Source organism: Hemitrygon akajei, chromosome 13, assembly GCF_048418815.1.
Source record: "Hemitrygon akajei chromosome 13, sHemAka1.3, whole genome shotgun sequence".
Taxonomy (NCBI): Eukaryota; Metazoa; Chordata; class Chondrichthyes; order Myliobatiformes; family Dasyatidae; genus Hemitrygon; species Hemitrygon akajei.
The window spans coordinates 45,592,973-45,611,457 of record NC_133136.1 but is presented as its reverse complement, the minus strand read 5'-3'; the positions used below and the strand labels follow the sequence as shown (position 1 = coordinate 45,611,457).

Sequence of the window (18,485 nt, the reverse complement as noted above, 5' to 3'; positions counted from 1 at the left end):
GGTTCAGGACTGGAACTTGTCAGAAAACACCTCACCACCAACCCCTAGGGATTCACACATTGAGGAACTTAGAAAAATACAATCCCTACCTGTTATTCTCATCATTAACAAGTATCTACATCCTCTTACAAATTTATTTTGGAAGAGCTTGCTCTTTACGGTGTTTGACTTGGATGATAGTCTGGTACATACTAGAGTAAGAACTTGCAAGTCATGATGTTGAACATTGTTTAGGGTACATGGATGAGAGGTGTATGGAGGGATATATTCCAGGTGCAGGTCAGTGGCACTTGGCAGAAAAATGGTTTGGCACAGCCAAGAAGGGCCAAAAGGCCTTTTTCTGTGCTGTAATGTTCTATGGTTCTATTGATTACAATTCAACGTTAAACACCATCATCCCCTCAACACTAATCAACAAATTTCAAAACTTGGACCACTGTACCTCCCTCTACAATTACACCTTGTTGACAATTAACATAGGAAAAACTGAAGGATGTGTGCATAGCCTGCTCATCTACTTTCTCTATGACTGCAACCAGGCAATGCTCAAACACCATCGACAAATTTGCCAATGACACAACCGTTGTTGGCAGAATCTCAGATGGTGACAAGGGGGCAGAGAGGAATAAGATAGATCAGCTGATTGAGTGGTGTTAAAACAACCACCTTGCACCCAACATCAGTAAGACTAAGGAACTGATTGTGGACTTCAGGAAGGGGAAGTTGAGGGACCACACACCAGTCAGGAGGTGTCAGCTATGGCAAAGGTGAGAAGTTTCAAGTTCCTGGGTGTCAACATCTCTGAACATCTAACCTGAGCAGAAATTACTGATACAATTACAAAGACACACCAGTGGCTATATTCATTAGGAGTTTGAGGAGATTTGGTATGTCACCAAAGGCTAGCAAATTTCTAGATGTACCTCGGAGAGCATTCTGACTGGTTGCATCACCATCTGGTGTGGAGGTGCCAATGCACAGGATTGGAAAAAGCTGTACAGGCTTGTAACCTCAGCCAGCTCCATGGGCATCATTCCCCCCCCCACCGTCAAAAAACATCTATCTTCAAAAGGCAATGCCTCAAGGACAAAGTATCCTTCACCTAGGACCCTCACCATCCAGGACATGCCCTCTTTCCCATTAGCAACATCAATCAGGAGGTACAGAAGCTTGAAGACACATACTCAATGTGTGCTTCTTCCCCTCCATAATCAGATTTCTGAACTGTTCATAAACCCATTGAGAAGAATCTTACTATTTTGCTCTTTTTTTCCACTACTTATTTATAAACATTTCATTTTGTAACTTACTAGTAGTTTTTTAATCTATCACACTGTTCAGTAGCTGCAAAACAAGAAATTTCATGACATACTGTATGTCAGTGATAATAAGCCTAATTCTGAATCAGAGCCCAAATCCTACCATAGCATTTTTTTTCCTTCTCTTACATCTTTAGGGAAATTTTCAAGAGTCAGAATGTCAGTAATGCCTTGCTCCCTTTCCTGCACTTGAGAAAGCCAAGGGTCATACTATTGTACAAGTGATGAGACGAGCAAGCTAGAGGACAAGTGAATCAGGAAAGATCAATGGAAACAGATAGGATGTCTCTGAGACTGGAGAGGTCATTCAATCAATAATGACACTGAACAACAAATTAATGGCAAGCAGAGCAGTTCACTTATACCACATCTATGCCTAGAGTTAAATTCATTATAAACAAACAAAAGTATTGATTTTTCATGACTCCAATTATAACAGGTGTCAAAACTATCCAAAACGTGGTATGAAAGGTACTATCACAGAACCATTCTGAGGCATACAACAAACTAGTTAACGTTCACAGTATGAAATTGGTATGATATAGTTCTATAACTTTGCCACAATACATAAATATGACTGAAGAATTTGTAAAAAAAAATCCAAAAAACATGCTGTCTAACACCAATCTATACTTAACTCACCTCTGTAGATTTGATTCTGTGAGGGACAATTGGTCGTTCATCCTTATCAATTTCTACTTCCGCTAATCTTAATATATTATAAATTGTGTCGCCAGTCACCTATTCAGAAAATAATTTATAATTTTCACATCAACAATTTAAAAAATACCTTGTTAAATTTTATTCTGTATTCAACAAGTCAAATTCAGTTGCTAAATCAACAAAACCAACTATAATTGTTAACGTAAGTTACCTTAATACAAGTTACATATACACTAAATATACGTGGAGCACTCCATATACAAATTTTTTTTTACAAATAAACTTTATTATGCAAAATATTCAATGCTGCTTCAAAACAGCATTAAAATATTGACACCAACCCAATTTTAAGGATGAATTCCCAAAAGCTTGGTCAAAAAGCTAAACATTAAAGAGCTTCTTAAAATAAGAAAGAGGTAGGAAGGTCCCAGGAGAGAAGTTTTGAATTTGATGCCTCAGCAGAGAGAAGCCTATGAGGAGCCAGAAGCCTGTGGGTAGGAATAGGATGCCAAAACTGGAAAAACATTGAAGGTTTTATGACTGGAAGAGTTTACATAAATAGGCAGGGGAAAAATTATGGAGAGACACACCACCAACTAAAATTACGTGTGTTTTTTTCAATGAAAAGAAAGCAATCTCTTAAATTATGAACGTTCAGTAATTCTCACTATAATACAATTCAGGGCATGTACCTCCTTTTTGTTATAGAAAATAACCATTAATATTAAGGGAAGTGTGAGACTATATCTCATTAAGGTGTGACAAATGTGATTAAGCATGTGAATAAAACAGAAATGTTTTTGATGATGATTAGTGAAAAGACAAGACTTTAAATAATGCGAACAATTCGGGAATTTTACAATCATGCATAATTTTCATCTTCCAGACAAGGATGCAATTGCAGATATCAGAGCAGAATAAAATAAGCTGAAACAAATGTTACTCTCTGAAAATATATGTTCAGTTTCCCTTAATTTACAGAAGTCCAAAGGCTCTGTTGAGATATTACAAGAAAACAATCTTTCAGCAGTGTAGTAATCTACAAAAAAAATGTCAAGATTTCTTTACTTCTTCATCAAATTATATCTTACATGGAATACATAGGATATTGCTCATCAGCAATAATGATCAAGCACATCCTGTACACATCTGACTTCCAATATAACTCGGAGTCCTGCCATGTGCAGAAGTTCGCTGATGACACGGCCATAGTGGGGTGTGTCAGGAATGGACAGGAGGAGGAGTATAGGAAACTGATACAGGACTTTGTGATATGGTGCAACTCAAACTACCTGCATCTCAATGTCACCAAGACCAAGGAGATGGTGGTGGACTTTAGGAGATCTAGGCCTCATATGGAGCCAGTGATCATTAATGGAGAATGTGTGGAGCAGGTTAAGACCTACAAGTATCTGGGAGTACAGTTGGACGAGAAGCTAGACTGGACTGCCAACACAGATGCCTTGTGCAGGAAGGCACAGAGTCGACTGTACTTCCTTAGAAGGTTAGCGTCATTCAATGTCTGCAGTGAGATGCTGAAGATGTTCTATAGGTCAGTTGTTGAGAGCGCCCTCTTCTTTGTGGTGGCGTGTTGGGGAGGAAGCATTAAGAAGAAGGACGCCTCACGTCTTAATAAGCTGATAAGGAAGGCGGGCTCTGTCGTGGGCAAAGTACTGGAGAGTTTAACATCGGTAGCTGAGCGAAGGGCGCTGAGTAGGCTACGGTCAATTATGGAAAACCCTGAACATCCTCTACATAGCACCATCCAGAGACAGAGAAGCAGTTTCAGCGACAGGTTACTGTCGATGCAATGCTCCTCAGACAGGATGAAGAGGTCAATACTCCCCAATGCCATTAGGCTTTACAATTCAACTGCCAGGACTTAAGAACTTTTTTTAAAGCTATTATTAATGCTTTTTGAGTTAGTGATTTAGATGCATATCATATTATTACTGAGTTAAGTATTGTATGTAATGAGTTTTTGCTACAACAAGTGTATGGGACATTGGAAAAAAATGTTGAATTTCCCCATGGGGATGAATAAAGTATCTATCTATCTATCTATCTATCCAATTTTCATTAATGAAATGACAATATTTAGGTAATATTTTAGGTCCCCTGTAACTAATTCATTGGAATAACCCCAGAGTCAGGGTGCTATTGCTACTTTCAAGGATTACTATCTGAAGTGTGTAATAAGGCATGTCACTTTGGAGTCATGGAGTGAAATAAGAACATATATGGGTTTACAAATTTGAATATTTTTAGAGAAGATATTAAGTTAGCATTGAGGCTGGGTTTAATGAAGAGGACCCAACCAGGATGATGTGGAAGACTTTCTTCAATCACACACAAATTGTAATGAGTTAAGTCTTCAGCAGAATTTAGCAGAGGAACAAGAAGCCATAAACAGCAGCAGCACAACCAAAACAGCTCACCACAAAGATACTTTTGGAGGCGTCTGACACTTGAAATGAGTGATAACTACTCATTGTAACTATTTTTACAATGGTACCAATAACAAAACAAAGCAAGCTTTACATTTGCTGATGGAAAATGGTATCCTTTAAAGTACTTTATCAGATGAGAAACAGAAGAACTGTCCAGATGCACATTTGCAATGGCTCAAGCCAGTGTAAGACCTTATAGTCATAGAACACTACCGCACAAACCCTTCAGCCCATCTAGACAATGCCAACCCATTAATCTGCTTATTCTCATTGACCTGCTCCTAGACCATAGCACTGCATATTCCACCCATCCATGTACCTATCCAATTAAACCCACATCCACCACTTCCTCTAGCAGCTTGCTCCACACCCTTAATCATGACCTCTAGTTGTAGTCTCACCCAACCTCAGTGGAAAAAGCCAGCTTGCATTTACCCTATCTATACCCCTGGTAATTTTGTATAACTCCAAGATTCCTGTTCTACCACACTCAATACCCTACTGTTCACCATGAAAGACCTTACACTGGTTGGTCCTCCCAAAGTGAAGCACCTTACACTCGTCTGTATTAAATTCCATCTGCCATTTTTCAGCACATTTGTCCAGCTAATCCAGATCCTACTGCAAGCTTTGATAGTCTTCTTCATTGTCCACTACACCCTCAATCTTGGTGTCATCCACAAATTTGTATATCCATTTTACCACATATCATCCAGATTGTTGATATAGATGACAAACAACAGACCCAGCACTGATCCCTGCAAAACACCACTAACCACAGGTCTTCAGTCAACAAAGCAACCATCTACTACCACTCTCTGTCTTCTCCTGCAAAGCCAATGTCTAATCCAATTTATTGCCTCTTCTTGAATGCCAATCGACTGAATCTTTTTGATCAAGCTCCCATGTGGGACCTTGTCAAAGGCTTTGCTATAAAGTCCATGTATACACCATCCACTGCCTTGCTTTCATTAACTTTCCTGGTAACTTCCTCAAAAACTCTAAGATTGGTTAGACATGACTGACTGCACCACACACAAAGTCATGTTGACTATCCCTTAGCAGTCCCTGTCTATCCAAATACTTATGTATATATACAGTCCCTTAGAATACCTTCCAATAACTTTCCCACTACACATATCAGGCTCATCAGCCTATAATTTCCTGTCTTATTCTCTGAGCCTTTCTTAAACAATGGAACAACATTAGCTATCCTCCAAACCTCCAGCACCTCACCTGCAGGTAAGGATGTCTTCATTATCTCTGCTAGGGCCCCTGCAATTTCTGCACTAGCCTCCTAAAGGTCCGAGGGAACACCATGTCATACCCTGGGGGATTTATCCACCCTAATTTGCATCAAGTCAGGAAATAGAGTTCATGACCTCACTGCTGCTCTGCGTCACTTCTATAGTCTCTCTATTTGTCTCCTAAGTAAATACAGGTGCAAAAATCCACTTAAGATCTCTCCCATCTTTTTCAGCTCCATGCATAGATCCCTTGCTAACCTTTCACTCTGAATATACCTGTAGAAGCCCTTAGGATTCCACTTGACCTTGTATGTTAAAGCAACCCCATACCTTGTCAAAAGACAAAAATCAAAGACAAGTCCATGCTACTGCAAGAGGTAGACCATAGTGCACAGATGTAGAGTTTGGATTGTGCATGCTTGAGCCTCCTGAAAGCAAAAGCTGGGTTCTGTACATGCTACCAATGCTACACTGACTGAATTTATGGCAAACTGCATTTTTCTCATAATGAATATGATTCAGTCAAGAGGGAACAAAAAAAAAACAACCATTCGTTTCAGCAGGAAGATCAGAAAATAATTTAATCCCAATTTATGAAGCCACTATTATTTAATGTTTTTGCAGCTTAAATAACAAAAGATCCCACAAAATTATTTTCCAGGCTTTGAAAGGAATTCCTTTTACATAGCTTAACAAATCCCTGAAAATAAATACAAAAACGGCTTTAAGTATGGGTGGGAATCCAGTGAGAACATAGTCTTAGTTTCCACAACAAATATATTCAAAGAAACAAGCAAGAGCACCCTTGTTATTAAGCCAATCCACAGTAAGTCCTGATGTCAACTTTCAAAATATAGATTGGATAAACTGATACAACATTTCATAGACAGGAGCAAAAGAATAAAAAGGGTACTTTTGGAAGAATTGCTTTCTTTTTAAATAAACAGTAACACTATTATACAGGAACAGGAAGAGCTTTTTACTTCCTCTCTGCTTTGGCAGATTCTCAGTTATTATCAGGAAATGGCTTCAGGTAAATCAATATGAAATGAAAAATTCAAGGAAAGATTAGATAAAGAGTAGATAAAACAACAAATCCAATGAAAGCAGATTTCAGTTCAGTGGTTAGGAGAATGTAGGCTTGAAAGACATGAAAGGAAGATTCAAGGTTCAAGAGCACAAAGTGCTCAAAAACAGATAGAGAAGGAACAAGATTGAGGCAGGAATTCATTAACTGACTTACACAGAATTTTCTGCATTATATATTGTTACTGAAAAAAATGTAACGTGGTAAATAAAGTTATTGGATAAGTTGCATGTGTAGAGTAAGTGTGTGCTTACATCTAGTGTAGAAACTTGTGAACTTTGTGATGAATTTGTTATTACATAATACTGGAATTAAAAATCAAAAAATTCTTTATTGTCATAGCTAACCTTTCCAAAGATGGTATGCTTGTTATTAAGTTCATCTGCAGGTCCCAATGTAAAGAAAAATTGACTTCCATTATCATGAGGGCCAGCATTTGCCATAGCAACCAATCCTCTTCTGTTAAAACGTAAACGAGAATGAAATTCATCCTGAAATAAAATAATTTTAAAAAGACTAAGTTTTATTGAAAATGGATTTCAAGCAACAAATAATCCAAACAATTCACATACAAAATGCTGCACAAACCTAGCAGGTCAGGCAGTATCTATGAAGGGAAATTCTTGATGTTTCATGCAAAGATCCTTTATCAAGACTACTCCCGTTCAAATACATTGCCCAACATGCTAAGTTACTCCCGATATTTGCGTATGTTGTTCAAGAGTTCCAACAAATGTAGAATCTCATGTCTTCAGAATACTTCAACCTACGCTACTTAAATAAATATTTTCAATAAATTATAATGCAACTGCAATTAATGAATGAGCAAAGTTCTAGACTGTAAAGCACAAAAAACGGGATAAATACTTAAGATAAACAGACAAGTGTGCTACCTGTATCACACAGATAATTTCCACAACTTTCATCTCTTACTAAAAAACTGTAGCAAAATCTTCACGTTTAACTGTAAGATTCGATATCTTAAAGAAACAAATTAAAGAAAATAGAAAATAATATTTACCTTAAATGGCTTCCCATATATTGACTCACCACCTGCTCCACTTTGAGTAGGATCCCCTCCTTGAACAATAAAGCCGGGTACAACTCTGTGAAATATTGTGTTATCATAATAACCTATTTGGAATAAACAAAGGTACATAATCAGAAAGGCATTACAAATTAGCAGCCTTCAGCAAACATTAATATTTTGTTTGTAAAATAAACCCTCTTGATCAAAAGGTCCATTAACTGGGTTAAAATTAACTTTACTTAGATCCTAAATCTTGCAAAATAAGTTACTTATTGGGTGCACTGCTGTTTCAGCTCTGGATTTGATGGCAACCTTGGAGCTTTCATATTTTCTATGTAACAACAAAGTTTCTGTCAGGGTCATCATCTCTTTCTAGTTTCCATAGATGGTCTGATATGTTAATTAGCTACTATAAAATTATTCTTTAGTGCAGTTGAGTGGATAAAAAAATGATGGAATTAATAGACATGCAGAGGAAAGTAAGTTGTAGAGCTTGAGGAAATAAAGAAAGAGTAAATGCAACTGAGCAAATTACAGATGACAGTAGTATGGACATATGGGCAAAATGGTTTCCTTCTGTGGTACAGTAAGTAAATTCAAAGGCAAGTTCCTATAAACAGATATATATTTTCTGTAAGGATATGAATCTGTTACTAAAGTAACAGAAAATGTCTATAGAATTTCTTGGTGTTCACTTGGCGGAGAATCTCACCTGGTCCCTCAACACCAGCTCCATAGCAAAGAAAGCCCAGCAGCGTCTCTACTTTCTGCAAAGGCTGAGGGAAGTCCATCTCCCACCCCCCAACCTCATCACATTCTACAGGGGTTGTATTGAGAGCATCCTGAGCAGCTGCATCACTGCCTGGTTCGGAAATTGCACCATCTCGGATCGCAAGACCCTGCAGCGGATAGTGAGGTCAGCTGAGAAGATCATCGGGGTCTCTCTTCCCGCCATCATGGACATGTACACTACACGCTGCATCCACAAAGGAAACAGCATTATGAAGGACCCCATGCACCCCTCATACAATCTCTTCTCCCTCCTGCCGTCTGGGAAAAGGCTCCGAAGCATTCAGGCTCTCACGACCAGACTATGTAACAGTTTCTTCCCACAAGCTATCAATACCCGAAGCCTGGACTGACACCTTGCCCTATTGTCCAGTTTATTATTTATTGTAATGCCTGCACTGTTTTTGTGCACTTTATGCAGTCCTGTGTAGGTCTGTAGTCTAGTGTAGCTTTCTCTGTGTTTTTTTTTTTTACGTAGTTCAGTCTAGTTTTTGTACTGTGTGATGTAAAACCATGGTCCTGAAAAACATTGTTTGATTTTTACTATGTACTGTACCAGCAGTTATGGTCGAAATGACAATAAAAGTGACTTGACTTGACTTGAAAAGATGGTCAATATACATTTATGGGTCTCCTGTGATGTCATTAAATAGAGGTTATATTACATGGACAAAAGAACTAGGTTTTGGTTCCCTTTCCTTGGGAAGAGACCCTTATGTATTCACCTTACCGGTATCCTCATGATTTTATACTCTTCCAAAAGGTCACCCCTCAGTCTTCTACTCCACAAGGAATAAAATCCTAACCCGCCCAACCTTTCCCTATAATTCAGACCCGAGTCCAGGAAACATTCTTGTAAATCTTTACTGCATTCTTTACAGCTCATTGATGTTCTTCCTATTGCAGGGTAACCAAAACTGTACAGTCATCATAATTTGCAGAATAGAGACATTCATTCCCTCTAGGTGGCTGCATTTTGTACCGTCTACAAGTTTCTTCAGCAGTACTTTCCAAGCTATCGAACAGTAAAAACAAGAGATGACTACATTTTCCAACTTTTCTGTAACATCATTCTGAATTTAAAAGTCACAAGGCTCCATTATCTGAAATTGAGGGTTTTAATATTTGATCTAATAAGCTCAACGTCTATATGGGGGCTGGGGGGTAGGAATCAAATTGAAGAGACTAGGAGAGAGGAGGTTAGTTCACAAATAGAGAAAGCTAGTAGATGGTGTGTGAGGGAGGATAGGCAAGTGACAGAGAAGGGGAGTGCTCAGACCGAACATGTAGGGGAGAAGGAAGAAAAAGATAATAAAGTTGTTTGCACCATTACGGATAAACAGAGAGTAAGAGGTGGAGAGTTTCTTAAATGCATTTACTTAAATGCTAGGAGCATTGTAAGAAAGGTGGATGAGCTTAGAGCATGGATTGATTCCTGGAAATATGATGTAGCTATTAGTGAAACATGGTTGCAGAAGGAGTGTGATTGGCAACTAAATATTCCTGGATTTCGTTGCTTCAGCTGTGATAGAATCAGAGGGGCAAGAGGGGGAGGTGTTGCATTGCTTGTCAGAGAAAATATTACAGTGGTGCTTTGGCAGGATAGATTAGAGGGCTTGTCTAGGGAGTCTAATTGGATGGAATTGAGGAATGGGAAGGGTGTAGTAACACTTATAGGGGTGTATTATAGACCACCTAATGGGGAGCAAGAATTGGAGGAGCAAACTTGTAAGGAGATAGCAGATATTTGTAGTAAGCACAAGGTTGTGATCGTGGAAGATTTTAATTTTCCACACATACACTGGGAAGCCCATTCTGTAAAAGGGCTGGATGGTTTGGAGTTTGTAAAATGGGTGCAGGATAGTTTTTTGCAGCAATACATAGAGGTACCAACTAGACAAAGGGCAATGTTGGATCTCCTGTTAGGGAATGAGATAGGTCAGGTGACAGAGGTATGTGTTGGGGAGCACTTCAGGTCCAGTGATCACAAGGCCATTAGTTTCAATATATTTATGGAGGATAGGACTGGACCCAGGGTTGAGATTTTTGATTTGAGAAAGGCTAACTTTGAGGAGATGCAAAAGGATTTAGGAGTGGATTGGGACAGTTTGTTTTATGGGAAGGATGTAATAGAGAAATGGAGGTCATTTAAAGGTGAAATTTTGAGGGTACAGAATCTTTAGGTTCCTGTTATGATCTGGATGATGGGGAGGTAAATTGGATTAGTAAGTATGCAGCTGATTCTAACATAGGTGGCATTGTGGATAAGGCAGTAGATTTTCAAAGCTTGCAGAGAGATTTAGGCCAGTTAGAAGAGTGGGCTGATAGATGGCAGATGGAGTTTAATGCTGATGAGTGTGAGGTTCTACATTTTGGTGGGAATAATCAAAATAGGACATACATGGTAAATGGTAGGGCACTGAAGAATGCAGTAGAACAGAGTGATCTAGGAATAATGGTGCATAGTTCCCTGAAGGTGGAATCTCATGTGGATAGGGTGGTGAAGAAAGCTTTTGGTACGTTGGCCTTTATAAATCAGGGCATTGAGTATAGGAGTTCGGATGTACAAGGCATTGGTGAGGCCAAATTTGGAGTATTGTGTACAGTTCTGGTCACCGAATTATAGGAAAGATGTCAACAAAATAGAAAGAGTACAGAGGAGATTTACTAGTATGTTACCTGGGTTTCAGCGCCTAAGTTACAGAGAAAGGTTGAACAAGTTAGGTCTTTATTCTTTGGAGCGTCGAAGGTTAAGGGGGGACTTGATAGAGGTATTTAAAATTATGAGGGGGATAGATAGAGTTGATGTTGATAGGCTTTTTCCATTGAGTGTAGGGGAGATTCAAACAAGAGGACATGAGTTGAGAGTTAAGGGGCAAAAGTTTAGGGGTAACACGAGGGGGAATTTCTTTACTCAGAGAGTGGTAGCTGTGTGGAACGAGCTTCCAGTAGACGTGGTAGAGGCAGGTTCGGTATTGTCATTTAAAGTAAAATTGGATAGGGTATATGAACAGGAAAGGAATGGAGGGTTATGGGCTGAGTGCAGGTCGGTGGGACTAGGTGAGAGTAAGCGTTCGGCACGGACTAGATGGGCCAAGATGGCCTGTTTCCGTGCTGTAATTGTTATATGGAAATTGTTATATTGAAAGAAAAGGTTAACAGTTTGAGAGAGCCATGGATTTCAAGGGATATTGCAAACTTGGTTCAGAAAAAGAGAGAGAGATCTACAATAAATATAGGCAGCATGGAGTAAGTGAGGTGCTCGAGGAATATAAAGAATGTAAAAAGAATCTTAAGAAAGAAATTAGAAAAGCTAAAAGAAGATATGAGGTTGCTTTGGCAGATAAGGTGAAAGTAAATCCAAAGGGTTTCTACAGTTACATTAATAGCAAAAGGATAGTGAGGGATAAAATTGGTTCCTTAGAGAATCAGAGTGGACAGCTATGTGTGGAACCAAAAGAGATGGGGGAGAGTTTGAACAATTTGTTTTCTTTGGTATTCACTAAGGAGAAGGATATTGAATTGTGTAAGGTAAGGGAAACAAGTAGGGTAGCTATGGAAACTATGATGATTAAAGAAGAGGAAGTACTGGTGCTTTTAAAGAAAATAAAAGTGGATAAGTCTCCGCGTCCTTACAGGATCTTCCCTAGCACCTTGAGGGAAGTTAGTGTAGAAATAGCAGGGGCTCTGACAGAAATATTTCAAATGTCATTAGAGACGGGGATGGTGCCGGAGGATTGGCGTATTGCTCATGCGGTTCCATTGTCTAAAAACGGTTCTAAGAGTAAACCTAGCAATTATCGGCCTGTAAGTTTGACATCAGTGGTGGGTAAATTAATGGAAAGTATTCTTAGAGATGGTATATATAATTATCTGGATAGACAGGGTCTGATTAGGAACAGTCAACATGGATTTGTGCATGGAAGGTCATGTTTGACAAATCTTATTAATTTTTTGAATAAGTTACTAGGAAAACTGACGAGGGTAAAGCAGTGGATGTTGTCTATATGGACTTCAGTAAGGCCTTTGAGACCACAACAGCATTGTAAACCTTCAGTTTAGAGGAGAGGCGAAGGTCTTTGTGCTGCAGAACTTTGACCCGGAGCCTTCCGAGTGCCTGGCTTGCTTTCTGGATACTTGACGTGATTTCTTTACCAAGGGCACCGTCGCTGGAGATGGTACTCCCCAGGTATTTGAAGTTGTCAATGTTCCGTAGTTGTGTGTCATCGATGGTGATGCGTGGCTGTGGCGGGGCGCTGTTAGGTGCAGGAGGACCTCTGTTTTACTGAGGCTGATTGTCAAGCCAAACAATTTAGATGCGGCGGAGAATCTGCTGACCATTGTTTGTAGGTGCTCCTCTTGGTGCACCATGAGTGCGCAGTCATCTGCAAAGAGCGCTTCTATGAACAGCTTTCAGACATCACTTCTATATGGCTGTGAAACCTGGACGCTGTATTGCAGACACGTCAAACAGCTTGAACAATTCCACAATCGCGCTCTGCGATAAATCATGCAAATCCGCTGGCAAGACCGTATCTCCAACCTGACAGTCCTGGACCGAGCCAATTCCACAAGCCTTGAAGCCAAGGTTTTGAAGGCTCAGCTCAGATAGATCAGCCATGTGATCCACATGGATGAGTCCTGAATGCCGCATGAGTTGTCCTACGGAGAACTGGAGCAGGGCAACCGTGCCCAAGGAAGAGGTACAAGAACAACCTCAAGTCAAACCTTAAGTGGGCCACACTCCAGCCCCGCGATCTCGAACACACTGCTGCTGATCGGTCCAAGTGGCGCAATCTATGCTCCAAGGCAGCAAACAACTTCCAAGCCAACGGGCACATGCAGCGCCTCAAGGCGAGTCAAGAAAGACACAGGAAGGCGTCTGCTCCTGCCCCATCAGGCAGTGCTCCTTGCCCCATCTGCAACCATATCTGCGCTTCGGACTTCAGCCTCAGAAGTCATATGCATGCCCACAGATGTTGACTGCGCAATACATTTGTCTTCCTCGGACTTCGAGAGACTACCACTATACTATAAGGCCTTTGACAAGGTTCCACACAGAAGGTTAGTTAGGAAGGTTCAATCGTTAGGTATTAATATTTGAGGTAGTAAAATGGATTCAACAGTGGCTGGATGGGAGATGCCAGAGAGTAGTGGTGGATAACTGTTTGTCAGGTTAGAGGCCGGTGACTAGTGGCGTGCTTCAGGGATTTGTACTGGGTCCAATGTTGTTTGTCATATAAATTAATGATCTAGATGATGGGGTGGTAAATTGGATTATTAAGTATGCAGATGATACTAAGATAGGTGGCGTTGTGGATAATGAAGTAGGTTTTCAATGCTTACATAGAGATTTAGGCCAGGTAGAAGAGTAGGCTGAAAAATGGCAGATGGAAGTTTAATGCTGATAACTGTGAGGTGCTACATTTTGGAAGGATTAATCAAAATAGGACATACATTGTAAATGGTAGGGCATTGAGGAATGCAGTAGAACAGAGTGGTCTAGGAGTATTGGTGCATAGTTTCCTGAAGGGGGAATCTCATGTGGATAGGGTGGTGAAGAAAGCTTTTGGTACGTTGGCCTTTACAAATCAGAGCATTGAGTATAGGAGTTGGGATGTAATGTTAAAATTGTAGAAAGCATTGGTGAGGCCAAATTTGGAGTATTGTGTACAGTTCTGGTCACCGAATTATAGAAAAGATGTCAACAAAATAGAGAGAGTACAGAGGAGATTTACTAGAATGTTACCTGGGTTTCAGCCCCTAAGTTACAGAGAAAGGTTGAACAAGTTAGGTCTTTATTCTTTGGAGCGTAGAAGGTTGAGGGGAGACTTGATAGAGGTGTTTAAAATTATGAGGGGGATAGATAGAGTTGACGTGGATAGGGTTTTTCCATTGAGAGTAGGGGAGATTCAAACAACAGGACATGAGTTGAGTTAGGGGGCAAAAGTTTAGGGGCAACACGAGGGGGAACTTCTTTACTCAGAGAAACAACTGTCACAGTTGTGTGGAACGAGCTTCCAGTAGAAGTGGTAGAGGCAGGTTCAATTTTGTCATTCAAAAAAAAAATTGGATAGGTATATGGACAGGAAAGGAATGGAGGGTTATGGTCTGAGTGCAGGTAGGTGGGACTAGGTGAGAGTAAGCGTTCAGCACAGACTAGAAGGGCCGAGATTGCCTGTTTCCATGCTGTAATTGTTATATATATATATTATATATATACAGTGAATTGTATTAACTATAAAAGCATTTTTTCAAACAGTTAACGTAATCATATAAAAACTTTTGTTTCAATGTAATAAATTGTAGGGAAACTAGAACAAATTTACAAAATAACACAGTTGTTGAGTTACCTTCCATGCAGAGTTGAATAAAGTTCCTGCATGCTTTTGGTGCCTCTTTTGACCATAATTCTATATCAATGTCACCCGCGGTAGTCTTCAAAAGGACCTGAAAATTAAAATCCCACAATGAATCACATAGTCAGAACCATAATTGTTTAATAACATTGGTACCTGTAACAATTTTCTTAATCCAAATTAAAACTTCTGTATCACCTGCTAGATACTGTAATCATGGTCTAAAAGTAAAGAAACTAAAGGGCATCTCACAATTATATAAAGCTCACTGATTCTGTACATTAGGCAGATTTTTGGGATTCAATACGGTACCTGTAATCATTGACTAAGACAATAGGAGTATTGCAGTAAGGCAAGGTGAATGATGTGCACATGAAAACAAGCTGAGGAGTATAGACAGAGGAGAAAACAATTACCGTAACTTTGAAGAGACAGTGGCAAAGGGGGCAAAACTGTGAAGCTGTCTTGCCAGAAAATATATTTTCATCTCAAGAGAGAGAAAGAAAAAAAATGACAGAAAGAAAATTATAGTTAGAATCAAATTAGAGCTATTACTATGGTTGAAAGGAAATTATGAAAACAAAAATCATTATGGTTTAGGGTTGGGGTGGACAACGGCTCTTGAAGCTTGAAGTCAAGATTGGTGGTCTACAGTAAGATGCACTCACTACCTGAGATGGTGCAATATGGAAGAAGTAAGAAAGCAAAGATGGTACTGAAATAAATTAATGGATAAAGTTGATTGAGAAGTTGTCAGCTCAAAGGTTTCTATTCACAATATAGGGGACAAGTGGTGCAAGTTTTACATTTTACCCCCTCTTGCCTCATCACTAAGGAGTAAAAGAACAATCCAGAGCAAGACTCAGCACGAAAATTAGAATGGCACATCAGTATAGTACTACAGACTGTTACACATTTGAATTTGGAAAATTTTAGCAAGTTATTAAAATATTTCCTTCTTTAGCTGAACACCAAGACAATGTGACAACATTTTGGAGAGCAGCAGAATTTTACCAGCTGTCCTCGACCAATGCCAATGATCAAACATGATCTTAGTGGTACAGCAGTCCTACATTTATTTGGCACTTCTGATCTTTTATATCTCCATCCATTAGCAAATGTACCAGTACAATTTTGCTCACAGGACAAAATTAAGCAAGTTAGTATGTTGTAAAGTCACAAAGAAACTGCAAAGGACGTACAGAATTAAATGAGCGGGCTTGAAGTTAGTGGAGTATATTGTGAGAAAAAATTATCCACTTCAGAAAGAAAAATGGAAAGGCAGATTATTATTTAAACAGAATGAGATTACAAAATGTTATGGAAGACATAGAACATGAAACACGTACCTGCATCCACATCCTTTTTAGTTAGCATGCAGGTACAATGTTAAATGCAAAACAGAATGTTAACTTTTATTGCAATTGATATGTTGTTTCAAAGAATGGAAACTGATGCAACTTCACAGGGTATCACAAATAGAGTACTTTGCATTTTGGTGTCCATGTTTAAAGAATGATGAGGCTATATGGGGGAGGGGTTTGCTGAGGGAATGTTTCTCCTACAGAAAATGTCTAGAAGTAGGAGACATAGCTAAGTGTAAGAAGTCACCCTTCCCAAATGGAAACAAGCAGATAGAGAACATAAAACACAGAAATCTCCAGCACATTACAGACCCTTTGGCTCACAATGTTGTGCTCACCATGTAACCTACCCTAGAAACTGCCTAGAATTACCCTACTGCATAGCCTACTATTTTTCTAAGCTCCATGTACCTATTCACCAGCAGTGCATTCCACACACCCACTATTCTGTGTGAAAAACTTACTCCTGACATCCCCTTGGTACCTATTTCCAAGCACCTTAAAACCATGCCCCCTCATGTTAGCCATTTCAGTCCTGGGAAAAAAAAGCCTCTGGCTATCCACACGTTCAATGCCCCTCATCATCTTATGCAGCTCTATCAGGTCACCTCTCATCCTCCGTCGCCCCAAAGAGAAAAGGACAAATATTTCTTCACAGTATTGTAAATGATTGGAATTTTCTAAATCAGAGAATCGAGGTGGTTATATAGGTGAAGAATGACATTTAAATTACAAAAGATTCAAGAGAAGTCAGAAGAAAGTGTAAAAGAGATACTAAGGCCAAGAATGGATCAGGCATGATTTTACTAAATGGTGGAGCACACTTAAGATTCTAATGACTGACTCCTTCTCCTTCCCTTAACATTTCCATTGCAGCAAAGTTACACATCAAAATAAATGGCAAGTTATCAGGAAAATTGTTCCTTTGCTTTTGTGGATTGGAAGAAAGCACCTTTTAACAGCTCATCCATGGCAATGAAACAAGCCTTTCTGCCCATTCTCTCTGGGTTACCCATCTGTAATCTATCTATACTAATCCCATTGCCACATTCACCCCATAGCTTTCTACACCATGATACTTCATGCACTTATCTAAATACATCTTAAATGTTGTGTGGATACCTGCCTCACATCCTCTACAGGCAATGTGTTCCAAATTTCAACCACCCTTTGCATGGGAAATATCTTCCTTAGACCTTCTCTGAAACTTGTATACCCTACCTCCAATCTATCTGCTGCAGGTACTCAGTGGAACAGGCATCATCTGAAGGCGAAGGGGAAAGGAACTGTCAATGATTCGGGTCTTGATGCAAGGTTTTGACCCAATTCAACAATTTATTTTGCCCAATACATTATGCTCAACCCGCTGAGACCCTCCAGGAGATTGTGTGTCTCCTTCAGTCAGTGCCTTTTAGTTGTACGTTAATTGGTCACGTAAATTTCCTATCCTTCCTATATAACCTTCATAAATTTGTATACATCAATCTGCTCTCCCCGTCTCTCAGCCTTTGCCACTCCAAGTCTTGTACATTACATTAAGGTTCTCCTTACAAATGTAGCATCCTAACCTAGCTAACTCTTAGCAAATCTCTTGCGCAGCCCCTTCCAGCAGACGGCCTTGAATTTCGTTTGCATCACCTCAGTGTGAGCACAGTAACAGGAGGGCTGAGCTGGAGAACTCCGGATGGCAGACGTTACTTTACCTTGCCGCTGCTGGGCGGTTCTTGGATGTAGATGTTACTCATGGCAGCGGTTTGGCGGGGATTTCTATTTAAATCTCCAGAACCCGCGCCCTGCGGCCTCGCACCTCCGACCCCTCAGCAGCACTCGCAGTCCCGGCACACGCTTTGCGCCATGTTATCTGCTTGCCAAGTGCGTTCGAATGAAAGCGGGCGATCGGGATTCAGCCGCTCGAGGCCACCAACACAATGAAATATCAGCTCGCAATAAACCCCATTAACCTTCGAAAGCCACGCCACTATTCCCCTAGTACAGTTACACGTCTCCACTTAAAACAAGCGGCAGCTGACACCATACAGCAGAGTAACCAACACTTCTGGAGATGGCAGTACGCGGCGAAAGCCGTCCTGAAAGCAAATGACTTCCAAGACTTATTATTGAGGAGAAATACATTATTTGTCGAAGAAAGATAACTTCCTTTAATCATATTTTATATT

At 39.8% G+C, this 18,485-nt stretch overlaps 1 protein-coding gene across 1 annotated transcript in view; it reads right to left on the bottom strand.

The window, feature by feature from the left end:
• Positions 1-18,390, bottom strand: part of cwc27 (CWC27 spliceosome associated cyclophilin) — a 139,241-nt gene extending 120,851 nt beyond the window's left edge. The window contains exons 1-5 of the mRNA XM_073064526.1: positions 18,012-18,390; positions 14,939-15,035; positions 7,788-7,900; positions 7,114-7,257; positions 1,962-2,060 (exon numbers count right to left, since the gene is read on the bottom strand). Coding sequence (XP_072920627.1) covers positions 1,962-2,060; positions 7,114-7,257; positions 7,788-7,900; positions 14,939-15,035; positions 18,012-18,053 — 495 coding nt within the window. The 5' untranslated portion in view covers positions 18,054-18,390. The remainder of the gene's footprint in view (positions 1-1,961; positions 2,061-7,113; positions 7,258-7,787; positions 7,901-14,938; positions 15,036-18,011) is intronic.
• Positions 18,391-18,485: the final 95 nt, after the last annotated feature.